This window comes from Melopsittacus undulatus, chromosome 3 (genome assembly GCF_012275295.1).
Source record: "Melopsittacus undulatus isolate bMelUnd1 chromosome 3, bMelUnd1.mat.Z, whole genome shotgun sequence".
Lineage (NCBI taxonomy): Eukaryota > Metazoa > Chordata > Aves > Psittaciformes > Psittaculidae > Melopsittacus > Melopsittacus undulatus.
The window spans coordinates 12,749,496-12,767,024 of NC_047529.1; the positions used below are offsets into that span (position 1 = coordinate 12,749,496).

Consider the following 17,529-nt stretch of genomic DNA (forward strand, 5'->3'; position numbering starts at 1 on the left):
CTGACTGGGAATACATACTGAAGGAGACTTTGCCCTTTGTGGTATGGAAAACATGTCTTTTGAAATGATGGGCTGCAGAATAATTCTTATATTCAGCATTGGCTGCTTCAGGATAAACTTATTTTTATATTGAGGTTAACTTGTGCTTTCTTCTTAAGTGAAAGGTTTAAGACAGAGTGCATATATTTTTCTGCTCCTCTCAAGAGCTTTCTAATGTCATTCTCTAAAAGTTGTACTGAAAAAAAATAACATTTATGATGTTTTATCTTAGTGGCACTTTTCAGTTCACAAAACTTGGAGATAACCCAACTCATATGTGAGATGAATTCTTAGAGTACTTGGGAAGATGAAAGGGATGTTGTCTGTCAAGTTATTGTGGTTGTGTGTGTATGTATGCATAAATGTGCATACAATTTCAAGTTGATGTATTCCAGGTCTAAGCAGTTTGAGGAGGTGGAAACTACTGTCCTGGGACTGAACAGTAGATACGATGAGACAGTGAGCAACATTTCTTCTGCTGCACCAAAGGATCAAGTGAACGGCAACACAGAGTCCAGGAGCAAGAGGACCATTCGCAGGCCTGCTTACTGGCTGGAAATGAGAGGGATCAAAAACAGCGTTACCAAGTCTTCAGAGAAAAAAGGTACCCATCACTTTGGCTTGGTGCAGAACTGTTTTTCTCTCTGGTTCTTTTATGAGAGATTAGATGACTTCTGAAATGCATGCTGCAGTTCAGCCGCAAATTGCAAACTTGGTAATGCTAGTCATGTATTAGAAGAAATAGACTCCCTCCACTGCAGAAACCCAGGTAAAATTCTCTAATGTTATACAGTTCCTTTTGAGTGACTTGTCTTTCAAAATTAATGATTCTGTGGCTGAACTCAGTTTTATCTGTAGAAGAGATATGTATAGGACTTCTGTCAATCATGTCAGAAAGATGCTTTGAGAGCTTTAAAAACAGAACAAACAACACCAAAGATGTACAAAAGGTAACCAGTCAGCAGTATTGTGGATTAGACATGGCTTTTGTTGGTGGTAATTTTTTTAAGGATTATTTTATTTCTTTTCCTTTCTTCTGTCACAGTTTTCTCATTTGGAGTGGTTTGGGTCTTAGGTTGTTGCAGGGACATTCAGTTTTCCTGCCCTAGGAGTCTTTTCCAGACTTGCTTGTGTGGCAGAGAGCCAAAACTTTGCTCTTCTTTCATGCACCTTCTTCTTATCTTTAAGTCAGAACCTGTATTCCATTCTGTTGTGGGGAGAGCTGAATCTGGTAGCTTCATAGAAGTGAAGTTTCTGCAGCTTCACACCGCCATGTCCAACCAGTAGCAAGTCTAGGCATGTATTCCTGTAGCTATAAGTACACATATATGATATGTACTCATAGTCAGCTACACAGATCAACACAAAGAGGCATACTCAGCACTCACACAGACAGTATCAATGGCCTCCATCCTGTTTCCCTCCCCACCTGATCAGGATGAATATGTGTTGTGAGAGAGGATTGGCCTGTAGAAAAAGTGTGTATAGAAGAAGTGCATATATATGTATGTACATTTGTATGTGCACATATATGTGCAATATGACTCTGTCCTTTAGCTGAACTTACTCTACTTAGTACGTGGCCTTTGGATCCTGGTCTCCTCAAGTGCTAGTACATGGATGTACTATCCCCTGAGGCCTGCAGAGTCATGCTGGTTCATGGTGTGCACCTCCTTGCAAACAGGCTCACACTCACAGACACTGCTCTTGACTGGTCCCTCTGATGTGGTGTCAGGCATGACCAGACCTGTATACTAACCTGTTTATAAGCAAGTGGCCCTTTTTATCCTCTTACACCTCTGTTTTCCCACACTTGATCCTCCCCAAGTATGCTAATTCCCTTCCTTTCCCTTTCTGTGATACCACTTCTAAACAACCCAGTCTTGTGTAATTGTGAATTGCTCTGCACTAGTATACAATATGTCATGTAACCCTACATATTGATACCACACTCTCCCTTCTCACCACTCCCCTCCTTACCCCTTCTGAAGGGTGCTCTAGAGAGCAGCTCACGTTGACTTACCCTGGAGTGTCTCCTGGGACAGACCTGGGAGGAAGGTGTTTGTTTCTTGGAGTCCATAATTTGTGTTCCCCTGCCTGCCATTATGCTTCTGTACTTCATTGTGTTCATGGAGATTAAGCTTTGATAGGCCTGGAAATTCTGAGAGGAGTCAGAATATTTTTTGGGTTTCCCCATCTGCCATTGTTTCTCTATGCTCCATTGTGTTTGTGCAGATAAGCTTTTTATGACATAAGTTAGCACCTTGTAGCTCTCTTCCTGAGGAGTATTATTTTTCCAGGCCATGCTGTGGTACTGTTTCTTCCATATGTTCTGTGTGGAATTGCAGGGTGTGGAGTGAATTAATATTACTGAGTCCAAAAGCTGTGTCTAACCCACTGGTGTCCAGGTGCCTTACAAAAAAATACTTTTTTTCTTAAACTGTTGAATACAAGGATAAGCTGAGGCAGCAGCAGACTAAAAGCTGTAATCCAGACTGCATAATGAGACTGAAGCATTTCTGTTCTTACTTGTTAGCAGGAGAAGTACTATTGAAAGGCAAGAGGAAATCTGAGGAAGTGGAAAGTGAAGATCTTAAAGACTCCCCAAAGAAGAAGCGAAAGCTTTCAGGTAGTTCAAATAACTTGTAATTCCTAGTTACAAGCCTCCAGGTACTTCAGACTTCCTCTCTGCCCAACTGCTGTCCTTTCTAGTAAGGCTTTTGGTGCTCTGTCCCACAGCATCCTCATAGATGTGCTGACAAAGTAGAGATTAGATAAATGAACAGTGCAATGGATTCAAAACCAATCAGTTGACAAAGTAGAGGTTAGATAAATTAACAGTGCAATGGACTGAAAACCAATCAGTTGAACATCTGGGCCCAGAGGGTTGTGATCAGCAGCCAAGTCTTAATTGAAGGCACATCACTAATGGCATACCCCAGAGGAAAAACCTGGAGCCAGTACTGTTTAAAATTTTCATTAATGACCTGGACAGTGTTCACCCTCAGCAAGTACACAGATAATGCAAAACTGAGAGAAGTAGTGGTATACCTGACTGGTGTGCTGCTATTTGCAGGGGCCCAGGCAGGCTGGAGAATTAAGCACAGAGGAATCTTTTGGGGGCTAACTTTCTGGAAAGCAGCTCTGCAGACAGGGATCTTGGTGTCCCGCAAGAGAGCAAGCTGACCATGAACCACCAACTTGCTCTTGTGGTAAAGGCAGCCAACAGCATTCTGAGCAGTATTAAGGAAAGCATTGCCATCAGATCAAGGAAGGGGATCCTTCTTCATCAGTGCTGGTTAGGCCACATTGGAGTCCCATGTCCAGTTCTGGGTTCCCCAATAGAAAAGAGATGTGAACATACTGGGGTGAGTCTAGTGTAGGGGTGCAAAGATCATAGAATAGTTAGGATTGGAAAGGACCTGAAGATCATCTAGTTCCAACCCCCCTGCCATGGGCAGGGATACCTCACACTAAACCATATCACCCAAGGCTTCATCCAATCTGGTCTTGAACACTGCCAGGGATGGATCATTCACAACCTCCCTGGGCAACCCATTCCAGTACCTCACCACCCTAACAGTAAAGAATTTCTTCCTTATATCCAGTCTAAACCTCTGAAAATTTATTTTTGAAGAAGAATACAGGGATGTTGTCCAGGAAGTTAGGGACCAGGTTAGGAAAGCTAAGGCCCAGTTAGAATTAAACTTGGCTAGGGATGTGAAAGATAACAGGAAGGGATTCTACAGTTCTGCTGCAAATAAAAGGCAGACTAGGGACCATGTGGGCCCTCTCCTTGAGCTATCAGGAAAACTGGCTACACAGGATTTGGAGAAGGCTGAGGTTCTTAATGACTTCTTTGCCTCAGTCTTCACTGGCAAATGCTCCAACCACACCACCCAAGTCTTGGAAGACAGATGTAGGGACTGTGAGAATGGAGCCCTTGAGCCCACTGTAGGAGAGGATCTGGTTCAAGATCATCTTAAGAACCTGAATGTGCACAAGTCCATGGGACCTGATGAAATCCATCCACAGGTCCTGAAAGAGCTGGCAAACGAAGTTGCTAAGCCACTGGCCATCATATTTGAAAAATCATGGCAGACAGGTGAAGTTCCCGATGACTGGAATAAGGGAAATCAAACACCCCTTTTCAAGAAGGGGAATATGGATGGCCCGGGGAATTACAGACCAGTCTCTGTGCCTGGCAAAATGTTGGAGCAGATTCTCCTGTAAGGCATGCTAAGGCACATGAAAAACAACAAGGTGCTTGGTGACAGCCAGCATGGCTTCACTAAGGAGAAATCCTGCCTGACCAATTTAGTGGCCTTCTATGATGAGGCTACGGAACTGATGGACAAGGGGTAATGGGTTAAAACTTAAACAGGGGAAGTTTGGATATAAGGAAGAAGTTCTTTGATGTAAGGGTGCTGAGGCACTGGAATGGGTTGCCCAGGGAAGTTGTGAATGCTCCATCCCTGCCAATGTTCAAGGCCAGGTTGGATAGAGCCTTGGGTGACATGATTTAGTGCGAGGTGTCCCTACCCATCACAGGGGGGTTAGAAGTAGATGATCTTAAGGTCCTTTCCAACCCTAACTATTCTGTGATTCTATAACAATGCTCACAGAATTAAGTCTTATGGTCTTTCTTGTTTGTGTTATAACAGGAAAAAAACAGCAAGCTGGAACACAACGAAACTTCAAAACAGAAGGACACTGTGTTCAGAAAGAACAAAAAACCTATGGCACAGGTAAGAAAAAGAAGCAGTTTATCAGAATTGTTTATAAAACAGATAAAAGATAAATGGTGTTTTGGGATTTCATCTGAGCCACAGCTGTGTTTCTGGTATTTTTGTTCACTTTAGTTTTTACAAGGAAGAACTGGCTGCTCTCCTTTTGGCACTGTGTCAGTACTGCAGAACAGGAGTGAAGGGATAGTGTAGTTCCACGTGCTTTTGCCATTGCATAATGGAATAGTGAAGGAGGAATCACTTTTGAACTGATCAAAGGCCTGATAAAATAGTTGCACTATGAAACTCATAAAAATTTTTACTCAGGAGAATATGTTTGCAGGAAAAAGTCTGTAGCTGTTACTGCCAAATTGCCTCTTCTGGCAACTTGGTAGCCAGAGACAGAAGCAGTCAATCCTGGAAAAATAACATTAGCCTTAATTCAGGACGTGGACTCAGTATGTGTAGCTCACAGCACTCATTAAATACCCCAGTTTTCTGCCAAGTGCTATTTGATTCACACACTTATCCCCCAGACACCTGGGGAAAAACAACCCTTGCCTATAATTACTGGGCAAAGAGGAAAGTCTTTAGGTGTTTTTATGATAAGAATTCAGGCAGATGGCTGCTAAGCCATGATCCAGAACCCATTTCAATAGTTTATTGTTCTTACGGATTATGCCAAGCTTTTGCTTGGCATGTCAAAAAGAGGCCAGGAACTGGAAACCATGCCACACAGGGTACTTTTCCCTGGCTGTTTAATAACTTGGTCTAGTGGTGTTGTTTTTTCACTTTCAGTGCCAAAACTGCTGACCAATGTAAATGGAGTTCTCTGGTTAGTAGAACAGAAACATGGGACTTTGTCTGAAACTGTTCAGTCACATCTGTGACTACTTTTACTGTGAAACCCCTGCATGCTAAAATAATTGTGTAATAAAAATGAATAAACCAAAAATCTGTACTAAACTGGTGGAAGAAGACTCCTTGCAAGGGAATGGTAGGGTTAAAGATTTCTTATAAAATGGTCTCCCAAAAGGAGTGGTGTGTGCCTTTGCAGCTTTAAAGCCGCAAATGAGCTAAACATTGAAGTATAGCTGAACATGAGTTTGGTAGCATGTAACTTGTTTCCTTCTAGGATTCATAGTTCATATGGAAGGAAAGGGAAAAAAAATAGATACTGCATTTGCAGTTCTATTCCAAACCTTTTGTTTTGACAGGTAGTATGGAAGAGCAATGGTCTTTGGAAATTCAGGACAAAGGTCGAGTTACCTGTCCAACATGTCGGGCTGTGGTGAGAAAGACTGTGGAAGGACTGAAGAAACATATGGTAAATTGCAGACAGGTAAGAACACGAGGGATGAGCAATATTTTCTTTACTCCTCTTCAGCTTACTGAAAGAAGTGCTTGCACACTGTTCTGTTTTGTGTTGCACTTAAAAAACCAGCTTCATCTCGTCATCATGGCTCTAAGTAAAAGTTCTTTATACATCTGTAAGATGCTGTGATTGCTTCTTCTTGCTCAGTCTTTTGCTGGAGGCTTGAGGTAGTGAACAAAGGTGTAGGTATTTCATTGTTCCCCTAAATATGAGACTCCATGGGATCTCTTCTGTTCTTAATGGGCAGTTACCAGGCCCAAGTAAAACGTTCTGCTCTTCTTTCTGCCAAAGAGTTTTCCAGTATTTCAGTTAACTTAGTTATACACACACTGTCCTTGTTTATTTGCAGGAAATGTTCACATGTCATCACTGTGGGAAGCAGCTGAAGTCTTTAGGAGGGATGAGATACCATGTCATGGCAGACCATAACAATCAGGTAACACAACTGCTGTGCATCTAAAAATTCTACAGGCAAGACAGTCTTTTTTTCCTTCCTCGGTGCACACAGAAACAGAACATGGTGTGTTTGTTCAAATGTGGCTGTTCAAATCTTGTCTACCTGTTATTTTTCCTTTGGGATTTGACATCTGAAAAACTAGTAGAACTTCAGTATTGATGCTAGCATGATAGGGCTTAGAAAGAAGAGATGGATTTCTGTTTAGACTGCTTTTCAGTCAGAAAAAGAATAAATGAAATGATTGCTCATTAGGCTGCAATTTTCAGTCCTTTGCTAGAAAGTAGTTTTTCTGCATCCAGAGCAGACTAGATTTTAGTTCAAAGGTAAAAAAAACAGAAGCAGCAGTTTAGTCCTTTTCTATTTACTGTAAACATACAAAAATTACAATCTGCTTTTCCTCTTTGCTATTTCCTCAAAAAAGGCGATTTCTCCTGTTGTAGTTAATAGAATAGTTAGGGTTGGAAAGGACCTTAAGATCATCTAGTTCCAGCCCCCAGCTGGAGAGGCTGCAATATCTCTGCTTTGCTCTGAGGATTTATTATAGATGCTGGCAACTGACTGGGAGTGTTGGGATGGAATGATGCCCCCCTTCCCCAACACATCTAGTTTAAAGCTTTCTTGACCAACCTGGCAAGCTTCCTACCAAAATCACCCTTCCCCTTCGTTGTCAGACCAGCTCCACTAGCCTCCAGTAGACCTGGCCTCCCAAATCGAGTTTCATGTTCTAAATAACCTAACCCCTGACTGACACCACCGTTCTAACCATTTATTAACGTGCCAAATCCTCCTAGCCTTTTTAAGGTCTTTCACTTTATCCTGGAGAATTGATGAACAGACTGTCTGAGCTCCAGAGCTGCTAACCACCTCTCCCAGGGCTCTGTAGTCCTTCTCAATGTTCTCCGGGCTACTGCTATCTGTATCACTAGCATCCACATGGACAACTAGAAGTGGGTAATAGTCAGCAGGACTAGTTGTGACAAATTAAAACTTTTGAAAAGAGGCGTCAGAAGTTTGGGTAAGGTTTAGATAATACATTACTTTTATTTTTCACATAGTTCCCGGTGCTGTGGTTTCTGAACCTACAGCTGTACTAGTAAATGAAATAGGTCAGGGATAATATTCTGGCCCCAGTAAATAGGTCTGTCACCCAGTTTCTTCAGGCTGCGTGTAATGTTATTATCAAGTAGTGTAGCAAATAGTATACAGTAACCATCAGAGAATAGAGAAGAACTTGAGCTGTATTTTAGCATAGGTGAGTAACCATTACTGCTGGGTAGTCTGCTTAGCTTTAGTTAGGCTTAGAGGTAATGGTAGGACCAATAAATGTTAAAAGATGCGTGACGCACATGAGTAAGTACTTTCTACAGGCAGAAGGAGAGAAAAGTAATCATGGAAATACATACCTTTGTCTTTCCCAGCAGCTATAGTTTGTGACCATTTCTTAAGAAGGTTTTATTTATAGATAGAAATCTAAATGTTAAAACTCTGATTTGCAAAGTGGTTTTCAGGCAGTCTACCCCTTTTAAAGATAACTCAGTTGTTCTGGGATATAGACAGTGATCACTATATTAGATACATTTTTGTAAAATCATAAGTTGCACAGATTTAATTATTTTAGAAGCTGTCCTTCAGTAGTGTGTTGAGTAGGGAATTCCCTATGAGAAGAACTGTAAATGCTGAACATCCTGAGGTTTTCTTTATTTTTTTGTGCTGTGCTTTAGCCGGTTGTGAAGGAGGGAGGAGAATTGGATGAGCAGCTTGAGCGAGACCGCCTTCGGAAGATTTTGAAGCGGATGGGAAAACTAAAGTGTACGAGGGAGGTAAGCTGCATTGCGCTAAGTATCCTGAATTAACCAGCAGCAGGTACACAAACCTGAACACATTGAGAGTTCTGCTTGGTATGCTTCGTGCTGGCTGCAGCTGCGTTTGTTTCAAGATCGTAGCTATGCTTTTAAGACAGACTATCATAGAATTATAGAATAGTTTCGGTTGGAACGAACCTTTAAAGATCATCTAGTCCACCCCTTCCTGACCATGAGCAGGGACATCTTCAGCTAGATCAGGTTGCACAAAACCCTGTCCCACCTGACCTTGAATGTGTCCAGGGACGGGGCATTCACCACCTCTCTGGGCAAACCCATTCCAGTGTTTCACCACCCTCACTGTAAAAAAGGGTATCTAGTCTAAAACTATCCTCTTTTGGTTTGAAACCATTACCCCTCATTACAACAGGCCCTACTAAAATGTTTGTTCCCGTCTTTCTTGCAGTATAAAAAGGCTGCAATAACCACTCCCCAGAGCCTTCTCTTCTCCAGGCTAAACAAGCCCAATTCTCTCAGCCTGTCTGCAGGAGAGGTGTTCCAGCCCTCCAATCAAATGATCCCCTGGACCCATTTCAACAGGTCCATGTCTTTCCTGTACTGAGGACTCCAGAGCTGAACACAGTACTCCAAACAGTATTATAAACTGCTCTCAGAATTACGCAGTTGTTAAGGCTAGAAGGGAATTTCTAATGTCATCTACTTCAACCCCTGTGTTCAAGCAGAGTGAGCTAGATTCTCTGAGTATTTGATGAGCTGGTGTCTTCAAGGGGGATCAGGAGGACATTGGATTGTTTCTTGTGTGCTCCGAAAGTATTTTGTTAATATGTACTTCTGCTCTTTCCTTAGTAGTTTGTGATAGCTGGGAAGGTGTTTTTATACATCATTAACTGTGTGTCTGTGGATTTTGAAAATACTGAGATTGGCCACAACTAGAGAAGGGGATGAAGGGCTATATCTAAGAACATAAAAACTTGCTGGTGAATGTTTTATTTGTCCTGTTTCCAAGCTCAGTGCCAAGCTGATCCCTGGATTCAGGGTTAGGGGATACTCTAGTAATTGACAGTCGCAGAAACCGTTGAGGTTTTGTTGTCCTCTGCTGCAGCATGAGACAGTAGCTGTATCCTAGGAATAGCTGAAAGTTTTATTTACCATCACCCTGATATAGCTGTGTTCTAGACAGTCTGACTAGCCAACCAAGTATAAAACCTTCCTCCTTTTCTGCCCACTTCCTCCATTTATATCTGAAAATCTTTGTTTTGTGTATCCTCATTGAACATCTTGCTTCTTCATTCCATATATTGAAATCTTCTGTTGCCCACTACCTACAAAGAAGTTCTAAGAAACGGTGTCTCCCAGTTGCAGCCAGTTCTTTGTGCTAGATTTTATCTTGTCTGAATATGCTGACATTAAAGTTTACTGCCTGATTGTCTCTGACCTGGCAGGAAAAGTGGTAGTAGTTTGGTCAGCGAACTGTAGATTCTATATACAGTGGACTCTATACACACTAATCTCGTGATTACTTGGAAAATGCTTTTCTTCCATGCAATTTTCTTTTGCATTGACAGGGCTGCACAGGTAGCTTCACTAGCATAATGGGATACCTGTATCATGTTAAAAAATGTGGGAAGGCAGCTTCTGAGCTGGAGAAAATGGCTATGAAGTGCCATCACTGTGGAAAAGCATACAGATCAAAGGCAGGACTTGTCTACCATCTCCGATCTAAGCATGGGCCAGTAAGTGCAAATTGCCAAGGTTATCAGGATACTGTGGTCATACTACAGCTGCTCAGAGTTGAGACACATGTAGGCTTTTGTCTGCTCTTTTGGTGGGTAATGAGGGATAGCAAATAGAGTGTTCTGTCCTTGATACTTTTCTTCTAGCTGCAGCTATTGCTGTTTTATGACCTGAAAGAAGTTTTTAACAGTAAATCACCATGGCAGCAGTAAACTTTTCCCTGTCTTGACTTTAGCTCCATGGAATAATGATGCTAACGTGTGTGACTTGTGAGACACCTTTGTTTTGCTCTTAAAAGACCCAACACTGGAGCAGAACAGGCAGTAATATGCTTGTTGTCCATGAGGGTTTTACAGTAAATTATGTGCTATCCTTTCAAGACCAGCAGCTGCATGAAACTCTGCTTGAGCCTTACTGCTGTGGCCTCCCTGAATAGGTGTGGGGATCTGTCTCACTAGTGGGATCCACTTCTGTCCTTTATATGTGACAGTGAACCACAGGTGCAGCAGCAGTTTTGTGAGGGATTTGGCACAGTATTTATTCATAATATTTAGTGTAGCTGAAATAGGAACTAGTGAAAGAGGCTCACCTTTTTTGGCCTTCATTGCAGGTCACTTTCCTCCAAGAGGAGAGAAGAACAGAGAGCCTGAAGGAAATAAAACGGGAGCCAAATAGCACAGGCAGAATTCAGAGGAGATCTGCAAAGGTGGCAATCTACTATCTCCATGAGCTAGCTGGAGAAGAGTTGGCCAAAGAGTGGCCCAAGAGAAAAGTTCTGCAAGACTTGATTCCAGATGATCGCAAGGTACAAGGCCTTAAAAATACTGTATAGGTTTTGAGGCTTTCTTCATAGCAGATGAGTCTTTTACTGGCATCTACCCAATGTTGCCAGTGCTTCGTGGCCCATACAAAGTAATTCTGAAGAAGTAATGTCTTGTGGGAGGGATTAGGTTTTGCTCTCTCTGATCTTTGATTATGGTATTGCGAAAGTAGCAATTGCTGTGGTAGAAATCTTTTATCCAGGCTATAATGACTTTCAAGTCCTACTGCTGTAATTTTCAGTGGACATAAGTAACAAAGGCAGTTATAGGCAGTATGTTGCTCACAAGCTATAGGCTGCAGATTGCTCCTGCCATGCAGTGACATTGTATAGTTTTTTTCAGGCTTCAGAGGCTCCAGGGGTATCTTTTATGCTGTAAAGGAAACCCAAGGGAAAAGGACAGTTTATGATTTTAATGGGATAAGTACATTTAGAGGAATTGTTGTAGTCAAAGGTAAGGGAAGTATTGGATTCTGGTATTGTGAGAGTTTTATAGATTTAGTTATGTTTGAAGAGAGGAGACAGAAAGAGATTGGTTATTTAGAGTCTGGCTGTTAGAGCAGGAGAAGAAATAGCACTTCTGTCTCTGGGAGAGAAAGGGACATACTTGGACTAAGCATAGCCAGCGTTGCTTCTGGCTTTCAATTCCATCTCTTTATCTCAGCTGAAATATACTCGTCCTGGACTGCCCACATTTAGTCAAGATGTGCTGTGCAAATGGAAAACTGAGATAAAGATGTACCGAAGAGTCCACTGCCCAAATGAGGTAATCATTAAGTACTTGTTTCCAAAGCCTCAAAGGGGACAGAGTTTTGCTGATATTAACTTTTTTTTACTGTTTCAGGGTTGTGAATCTGTATATGGCAGTGTCTCAGGACTCAAATCTCACCTTGGCACATGTACCTTGGTTAGTAACCTTCCTCTATTCACCGTCTTTTATACTAATAGCCTTACCATCCCTATCCCTCACATATCGGCTTGTTCAAGCTGTTGTCCTGCCATCTGCTAACCTGAGTTCCTCACAGTCTTGAGTGCTTCCCTATGTGCTGATGGGTTTGCCATAGCAAACACTGCTTGAGGCAAGGAGGAAGTGTCTTAATGGCATGCATTTTAGTGAAACTGCAGTCCTATCTGTAGATTCACAGCTACAAGAACATTTTTACCAGGTACAGTGCTGGAGACCTTGTAACATCTCACAGATGTTACAAGGTGAGATGCTTTGTAGGCATAACTGGTAAATAATGTCAGTGCTGCTGTAGCTAAATCATTGTCTGGTATAAGAGTTTCTGCTTCCTATGGCTGGCTTATATCTGAGCCAAATTCAAATGCAATATATAGGTGTATCAGCCTTCTAGGCAGCAATTGGTGAAGGTATTTTTTTGTTTTGTTGCCAGGGAGACTTTGTGGCTGGTAAATACAAGTGTCTTCTGTGTGAGAAGGAGTTCATTTCAGAGAGTGGAGTCAAGTATCACATCAACTCCATGCATGCTGAGGTAAGGCAGGCAGAATGGATGTCTTCACACCCCAGGTTGTTGGAGGAGGGAAGGAAATGCTGGATGCTTGTCCTGTTTTATTTTCATCTTGCTCACTGTTGGGAACAGGATCCTAGACTCAGTGGCCTTCGATTTGTTTAAACATAGCTGATCTCATATGTTGGTCTGGGGAGCAAGTACTGTGTCATGTCACATGTCTTGTCCATAGTTGCTGCTGCTCAGTTCAGCAATTCAATATTTCCCATGCCTTTAGCAACAGCCAGATCAAATCTCTGAGACCCGAGGAGGAACATCAAAGAACAGAGCTTTGTTAGGCAGCTGCCTTTCCGGATCTCACATTTCAGGAAATCGTTGTTCCACAAAGCAGCTTTATTATAAGCCCTGATAGGCTTTATATAGTATTTTCATCATCAATACCAACCTGTTGCCCTCTCAACCCTGCAGGACTGGTTTGATATGAATACAACTACCACCAAAAGCTTTGAGAAGCTAATGAAAATCCGCCAAAGAGAAGAGCAGAGGAAGCAACGGAAGAAACGTCCTTTGACCAGGGGGAAAAAGAAAAGAACTGCGACCCTGGCTGTCAAGAAACTCCCCACTGCTGGAGTTGAGAAAATCAGGAGAACTAAGAGAGGTCGTCCAAAGCAGGTGGACAATGAGAGTGCGAGTAGTGAGGAGGGGGAGCCCCAAGTTGCACAGAGAGCCGAATTTCCAAAAATCAGCCACAAGCGAGGCCAGAAGTAAATCCCTAGAAGAGAAGGAATAACCCTAAAGCTTTTCAGTTACAAGCCCCACCTCTGTCAAGCTCATAACCCACAACACTGATATAAGCAACTGAGTGTCTTTGAGACTGTGACTCCATTCTACTGAGTGATCTTGATTTTGAAACTGTTGCCTCTGGTCATTTGTGAGAGACTTCAAACCAAAGCTGTGATACAGAGGATGCCTCTCCTGCTGTAATACCCCTGAACAGTGGCACTAGCAGTGTATCCAGTGTAGTTACTGCTGTGGTTACAGTCTCAGTTTGGGTCACCTTAGTTGCTTGTTTAGTGGTTTCCAGTACAGCAGGTGTCTTATGTCATCTTGCTCTGAGGGGTGAGATCAGGGTTCTTTTATAGCAGCTCTTTCTCTAAGAGACTGACTAGCACAGTGTTTAGGTCTTTTTAAAGGGGAAATCCTTTCTTGCACAGTATGCACACAAACTGAACAGTGCTGTGCAGAATACCAAGGTTTTAGCTTGCCCTGTAACTGTCCTGTCATCAGCAAGGCTGCCAACAGGCAGGAATTACTCTGTTGCACAAGGCACTGTCTTCATACACTGATGCTTAGGCTCAGCACCAGACAGTACCATGTGAGCTCTGGTCTGCTCAAAAGTGATGGTACATAATTATTACCCTTGTCAGGAACCCAGTATTCTCCTGGCATCTGTCTTCTGTAGCACTGGACATTAAATGTATGTAAAGGGTCTTCCAGTCCAGTGAGGAATAAATACTCTACAGCCTTTTGGAGATTCACTGACCCTACAAACCCCCAGTAACTAATGCAGCGAGGTGGTCTTCTTGAGCCCTCTGAATACTACTTATTTCAGACTCACTTGAGAAACAAACTTATTGCAAGACAGTGCATATATACAGTAGCAGTCTTGCTGATGCTAAAACCCAGGTCACATCAAACTACCTTGCCAGTAGTGTTCTTTGTCATGCCCACGCTCCTATAGTGTTCTTTTTTTCTGTGCTGTAGATGGCACCTTCATTGTGTTACATCACCTGCTTCTTTCCAATACTGCTTCCTTTGTGTGAATGAGGTGTATTAGCCGTGGCTTCCCTGTGTGAAAAAGATTAAAAGAAGGGGGTTAATTATTCTAAGCCACATGTTGGTATGAACTGTGGATCATAGGGAGTATCTTCCTGTGCTCCATAAATGCAGCAGAAGCTAGTAGGAAGCAGCACCACAGGCATTCCTACTCTGTCTTTCAGAGAATGAGTTCTCCAGAATTCCTTTTATCCAAAGACTCACTGTACCAGGAAGCTGCAAAATTTGCTGTTTTTCTTGCAATTTTCCAGGCAAGAAAATAGGCAACTGCTTCTGTGTTATCTCCCTGTGAATATTCATTGTCTAACAGAGTTGTTGGTTCTGAAATTCACAGAGATCATCTAGTTCTGACTCCCTTGCCATGGGCAGGGATGCCTCACATTAAACCATGTGTCTCAAGACTGTCCATCCTGCCCTTAAACGCTGCGAGGGATGGAGCATTTACACTTCTCTGGACAACCTGCGCTAGGGCCTCACCACTCTCACAGTAAAGAACTTCTTCCTAATATCTAACCTGAATATGTGTGATTACCAGAATAATCACTGGCTCTGACAATGGGAAGTGCTGTATAACCAAGGGTGTTCTCAGTAGCTGCCTCTCCACTATCAGTAAATACTATCAGTAAATATCAGTTTAAATACTATCAGTAAGCAAAGCAGACTCCAGAGGAGCATGGTCTGTCATGAGGAGTAACACATGTATGGTAGTGAGACAGTATGTAGTGCTCCATTGTGATTTACATGCAGTGGTTACGTTGCCTTTTGGAACTAACTGTACACTGTTGCAGTGCTGTGCTGCAAGTATAAGTAAGTGGACTCGTATGCAAGATGTGTAAGGTGTGCAGGAAGGTGGGCAAGGTCAGAAGACAACAAAATAAAATGTTGCCATTGTGAGAATGTGGGTTTTTTTGTCTGTTTGTTGTGTAGTGTTCTTGGTTCCATCCCTGTTTGCACAACACACCCCAGCAAGCCCACTTGGCTTTCCTGCATGCTCTGGTCCCGTTGAGATGTCTGCATTGCTTCTCCTCAGTACCCTACACAGCTGTCCTTTGACCACACATGTTTACTGCCTTCCCGTCCAATAGATGGACAGGATAAACCAAGGAATTAAAGTAGGTTTTTCTTAGTGAATTTGAGTCTAGAATCCTTTTTACTGTAATTTCTGAGTTACTAACCAGACCTGCTTTCTCAACAACGTATTTTCCCACATAATATTGTGTGTGGGAAAGAATCCTTATCAAACTGTCCATCCATGCTCCATTAGTGTTACAGCAGATTGTTTGCTGATTTGGCTCAAGCTGGTAAAAGGTAGTAGCACTGCTGCACCAGCATAGTCTACTGCTGCTGAGGAGTATGATCTGTGCAGGAGCACCTGCATCTTGTTGTAAATAGACTAAGGCATGCTACCCAGTATAACTTCAGCTGTGCTCTACTGCTCTGAGAACACTGGAAAATACAGCCTTGTGGAAGGTATTTTAGTCAGGGAATCCACATCATGTGTATCCAGGTCTATAACATTAATAAAACAGCTAATGGCTTACCATGTTAAAGCAGCCATGATCCTACTGTTCAGTCCATTGTTGAGGTCAGTTAGCCTAACATCTTGCAAATACAGGTGTAGAACAGAGAATCAGAATGGTTTGGGTTGGAAGGACCCTTTAAAGACAGTCTAGTCTACCTCTCTTTCTGTAGGCAGGGACACCTTTCACTAGATCAGGTTGCTGAAAACCCTATTCAACTTGACTTTGAACACTTCCAATGATGTGGCATCCACAGCTTCTCTGGGCTAGTGTCTCACAAACATCATCATAACAAGTCTTCCAATTTAACTCTACCCTCTTTCAGTTTGAAACCATTGTTCCTTGCCCTGTCACTGCGAGCCTTTTCGAAAAGTCTATCTTTCTTATAAGCCCCTTTGTATGCCTAAGGCTGCAATAACCCTGAAGCATCCTTTTCTCCAGGCTGAACAACCCAACTCCCTGAGCCTTTCTTCATAGGAGAGGCATTCAAGCCCTGTGTTTTCATAGCCCTTCTCTGGCAGGTCCATGTCTCTTGTACTGTGGCCCCAGAACTGGATGCAGTGGTCCAGGCAGGGTCTCATCAGAGCAGAGCAGAGAGGAAGAATCACCTCCCTCAACCTGCTGGTGATGCAGCCCAGAAAATGTTTGGTTTTCTGGGTTGCAGGCACACATTATATCATGTCAATTTTTTTTGGTATCTCCAAGTCCTTTGCAGGCCTGTTCTCCATCCATGGATCTCCCCCGAGTGTGTATTGACATTGGGGATTGGTCTAACACATGTGCAAGACCTTGCGCTTGGCTTTATTGACCTTCACATGGTTCACATGCGCTCCTCAAGACTGTCCACATCTCTCTGGATGGCATTCCTTCTCTCCAGCATGTCCACTGCACCACACAGCTCAGTGTCATCTGCATACCTGCACTCAATCCCCCTGTCTACATGAATGATGAAGTTTTAAATACTATCCGTGCCAACAGAGACCCCTGAGAGACACCACTTGTTGCTGATCTCCAAATGGACATTGAAATGTTTGTTGACTGAAACTCTTTGGATGTTGCCCTCCAGCCAATTTCTTACCCACCGAATAGTCAACCTATCAAACCCCTATCTTTTCAATTTAGTGACAAGGATGTATCATTGAAGGAGCCCGAGGGATGCAAGTGCAATGTACAGAGGTTACTGGGTGCCTTGCATCTTATTATACTGTATTTCACCTGTTGTTCCATCTTCTAAGCATAGTGTTCTAAAATGCTTCAGCGTTTCCTTGTGGTTACCTTTTAGTTTTTACTGCTCTGCGTAATCCTCAAACCTGGTCTTTATCCCTGCCCACTTTGTAGACCATGGGGGGAAATCTTGAACAGCCCAGTGTTAATGTGGATCCCTAAGGGATACCCGCAGTGGCCTCACTCCCCTGAAAATGCCAAAGGTCTCCTCCAAATGCTTCCTCTAACCTCCAACCAAGAAAACCATTCTGTTTGATGCATGGCAGTCTCACTTCTTAAAAAGGTTTGGATTAGGGACTTGATCAAATCTTTGGTAAATTCAAATCGATGCAGAAAGAAATAATTGAAGATGTGTGGAAAAGTCTTCTTGTGAGCTTTACCTGATTTCAAAATACTTGAGATGTGTGAAGTCTGTCTTCCTTTTATGGATATCCTGGTGCCTCCTTCATACCCCATCATTCCTTTGCACATTAGTCCTTCTCTTTACTGTTACCCTTATTGCTAC

General features: G+C 42.6%; 1 protein-coding gene across 2 annotated transcripts in view; it reads left to right on the top strand.

Moving 5' to 3' along the window:
• The window catches only part of ZNF512 (zinc finger protein 512), a 19,772-nt gene extending 4,595 nt beyond the window's left edge, over positions 1 to 15,177 (top strand). The window contains exons 3-14 of one of the 2 annotated variants that reach the window (XM_013128637.3): positions 435 to 643; positions 2,579 to 2,668; positions 4,704 to 4,787; positions 5,984 to 6,108; positions 6,491 to 6,577; positions 8,320 to 8,418; positions 9,987 to 10,154; positions 10,766 to 10,960; positions 11,640 to 11,741; positions 11,820 to 11,882; positions 12,370 to 12,468; positions 12,913 to 15,177. In XM_013128637.3, the coding sequence (XP_012984091.3) occupies positions 435 to 643; positions 2,579 to 2,668; positions 4,704 to 4,787; positions 5,984 to 6,108; positions 6,491 to 6,577; positions 8,320 to 8,418; positions 9,987 to 10,154; positions 10,766 to 10,960; positions 11,640 to 11,741; positions 11,820 to 11,882; positions 12,370 to 12,468; positions 12,913 to 13,212 (1,621 nt within the window). In that variant the 3' untranslated portion in view covers positions 13,213 to 15,177. Of the gene's footprint in view, positions 1 to 434; positions 644 to 2,575; positions 2,669 to 4,703; positions 4,788 to 5,983; positions 6,109 to 6,490; positions 6,578 to 8,319; positions 8,419 to 9,986; positions 10,155 to 10,765; positions 10,961 to 11,639; positions 11,742 to 11,819; positions 11,883 to 12,369; positions 12,469 to 12,912 lie in introns of both variants that reach the window. The other variant, XM_031047609.2, reaches the window with a different exon arrangement.
• The last annotated feature ends 2,352 nt before the right edge of the window (positions 15,178 to 17,529 follow it).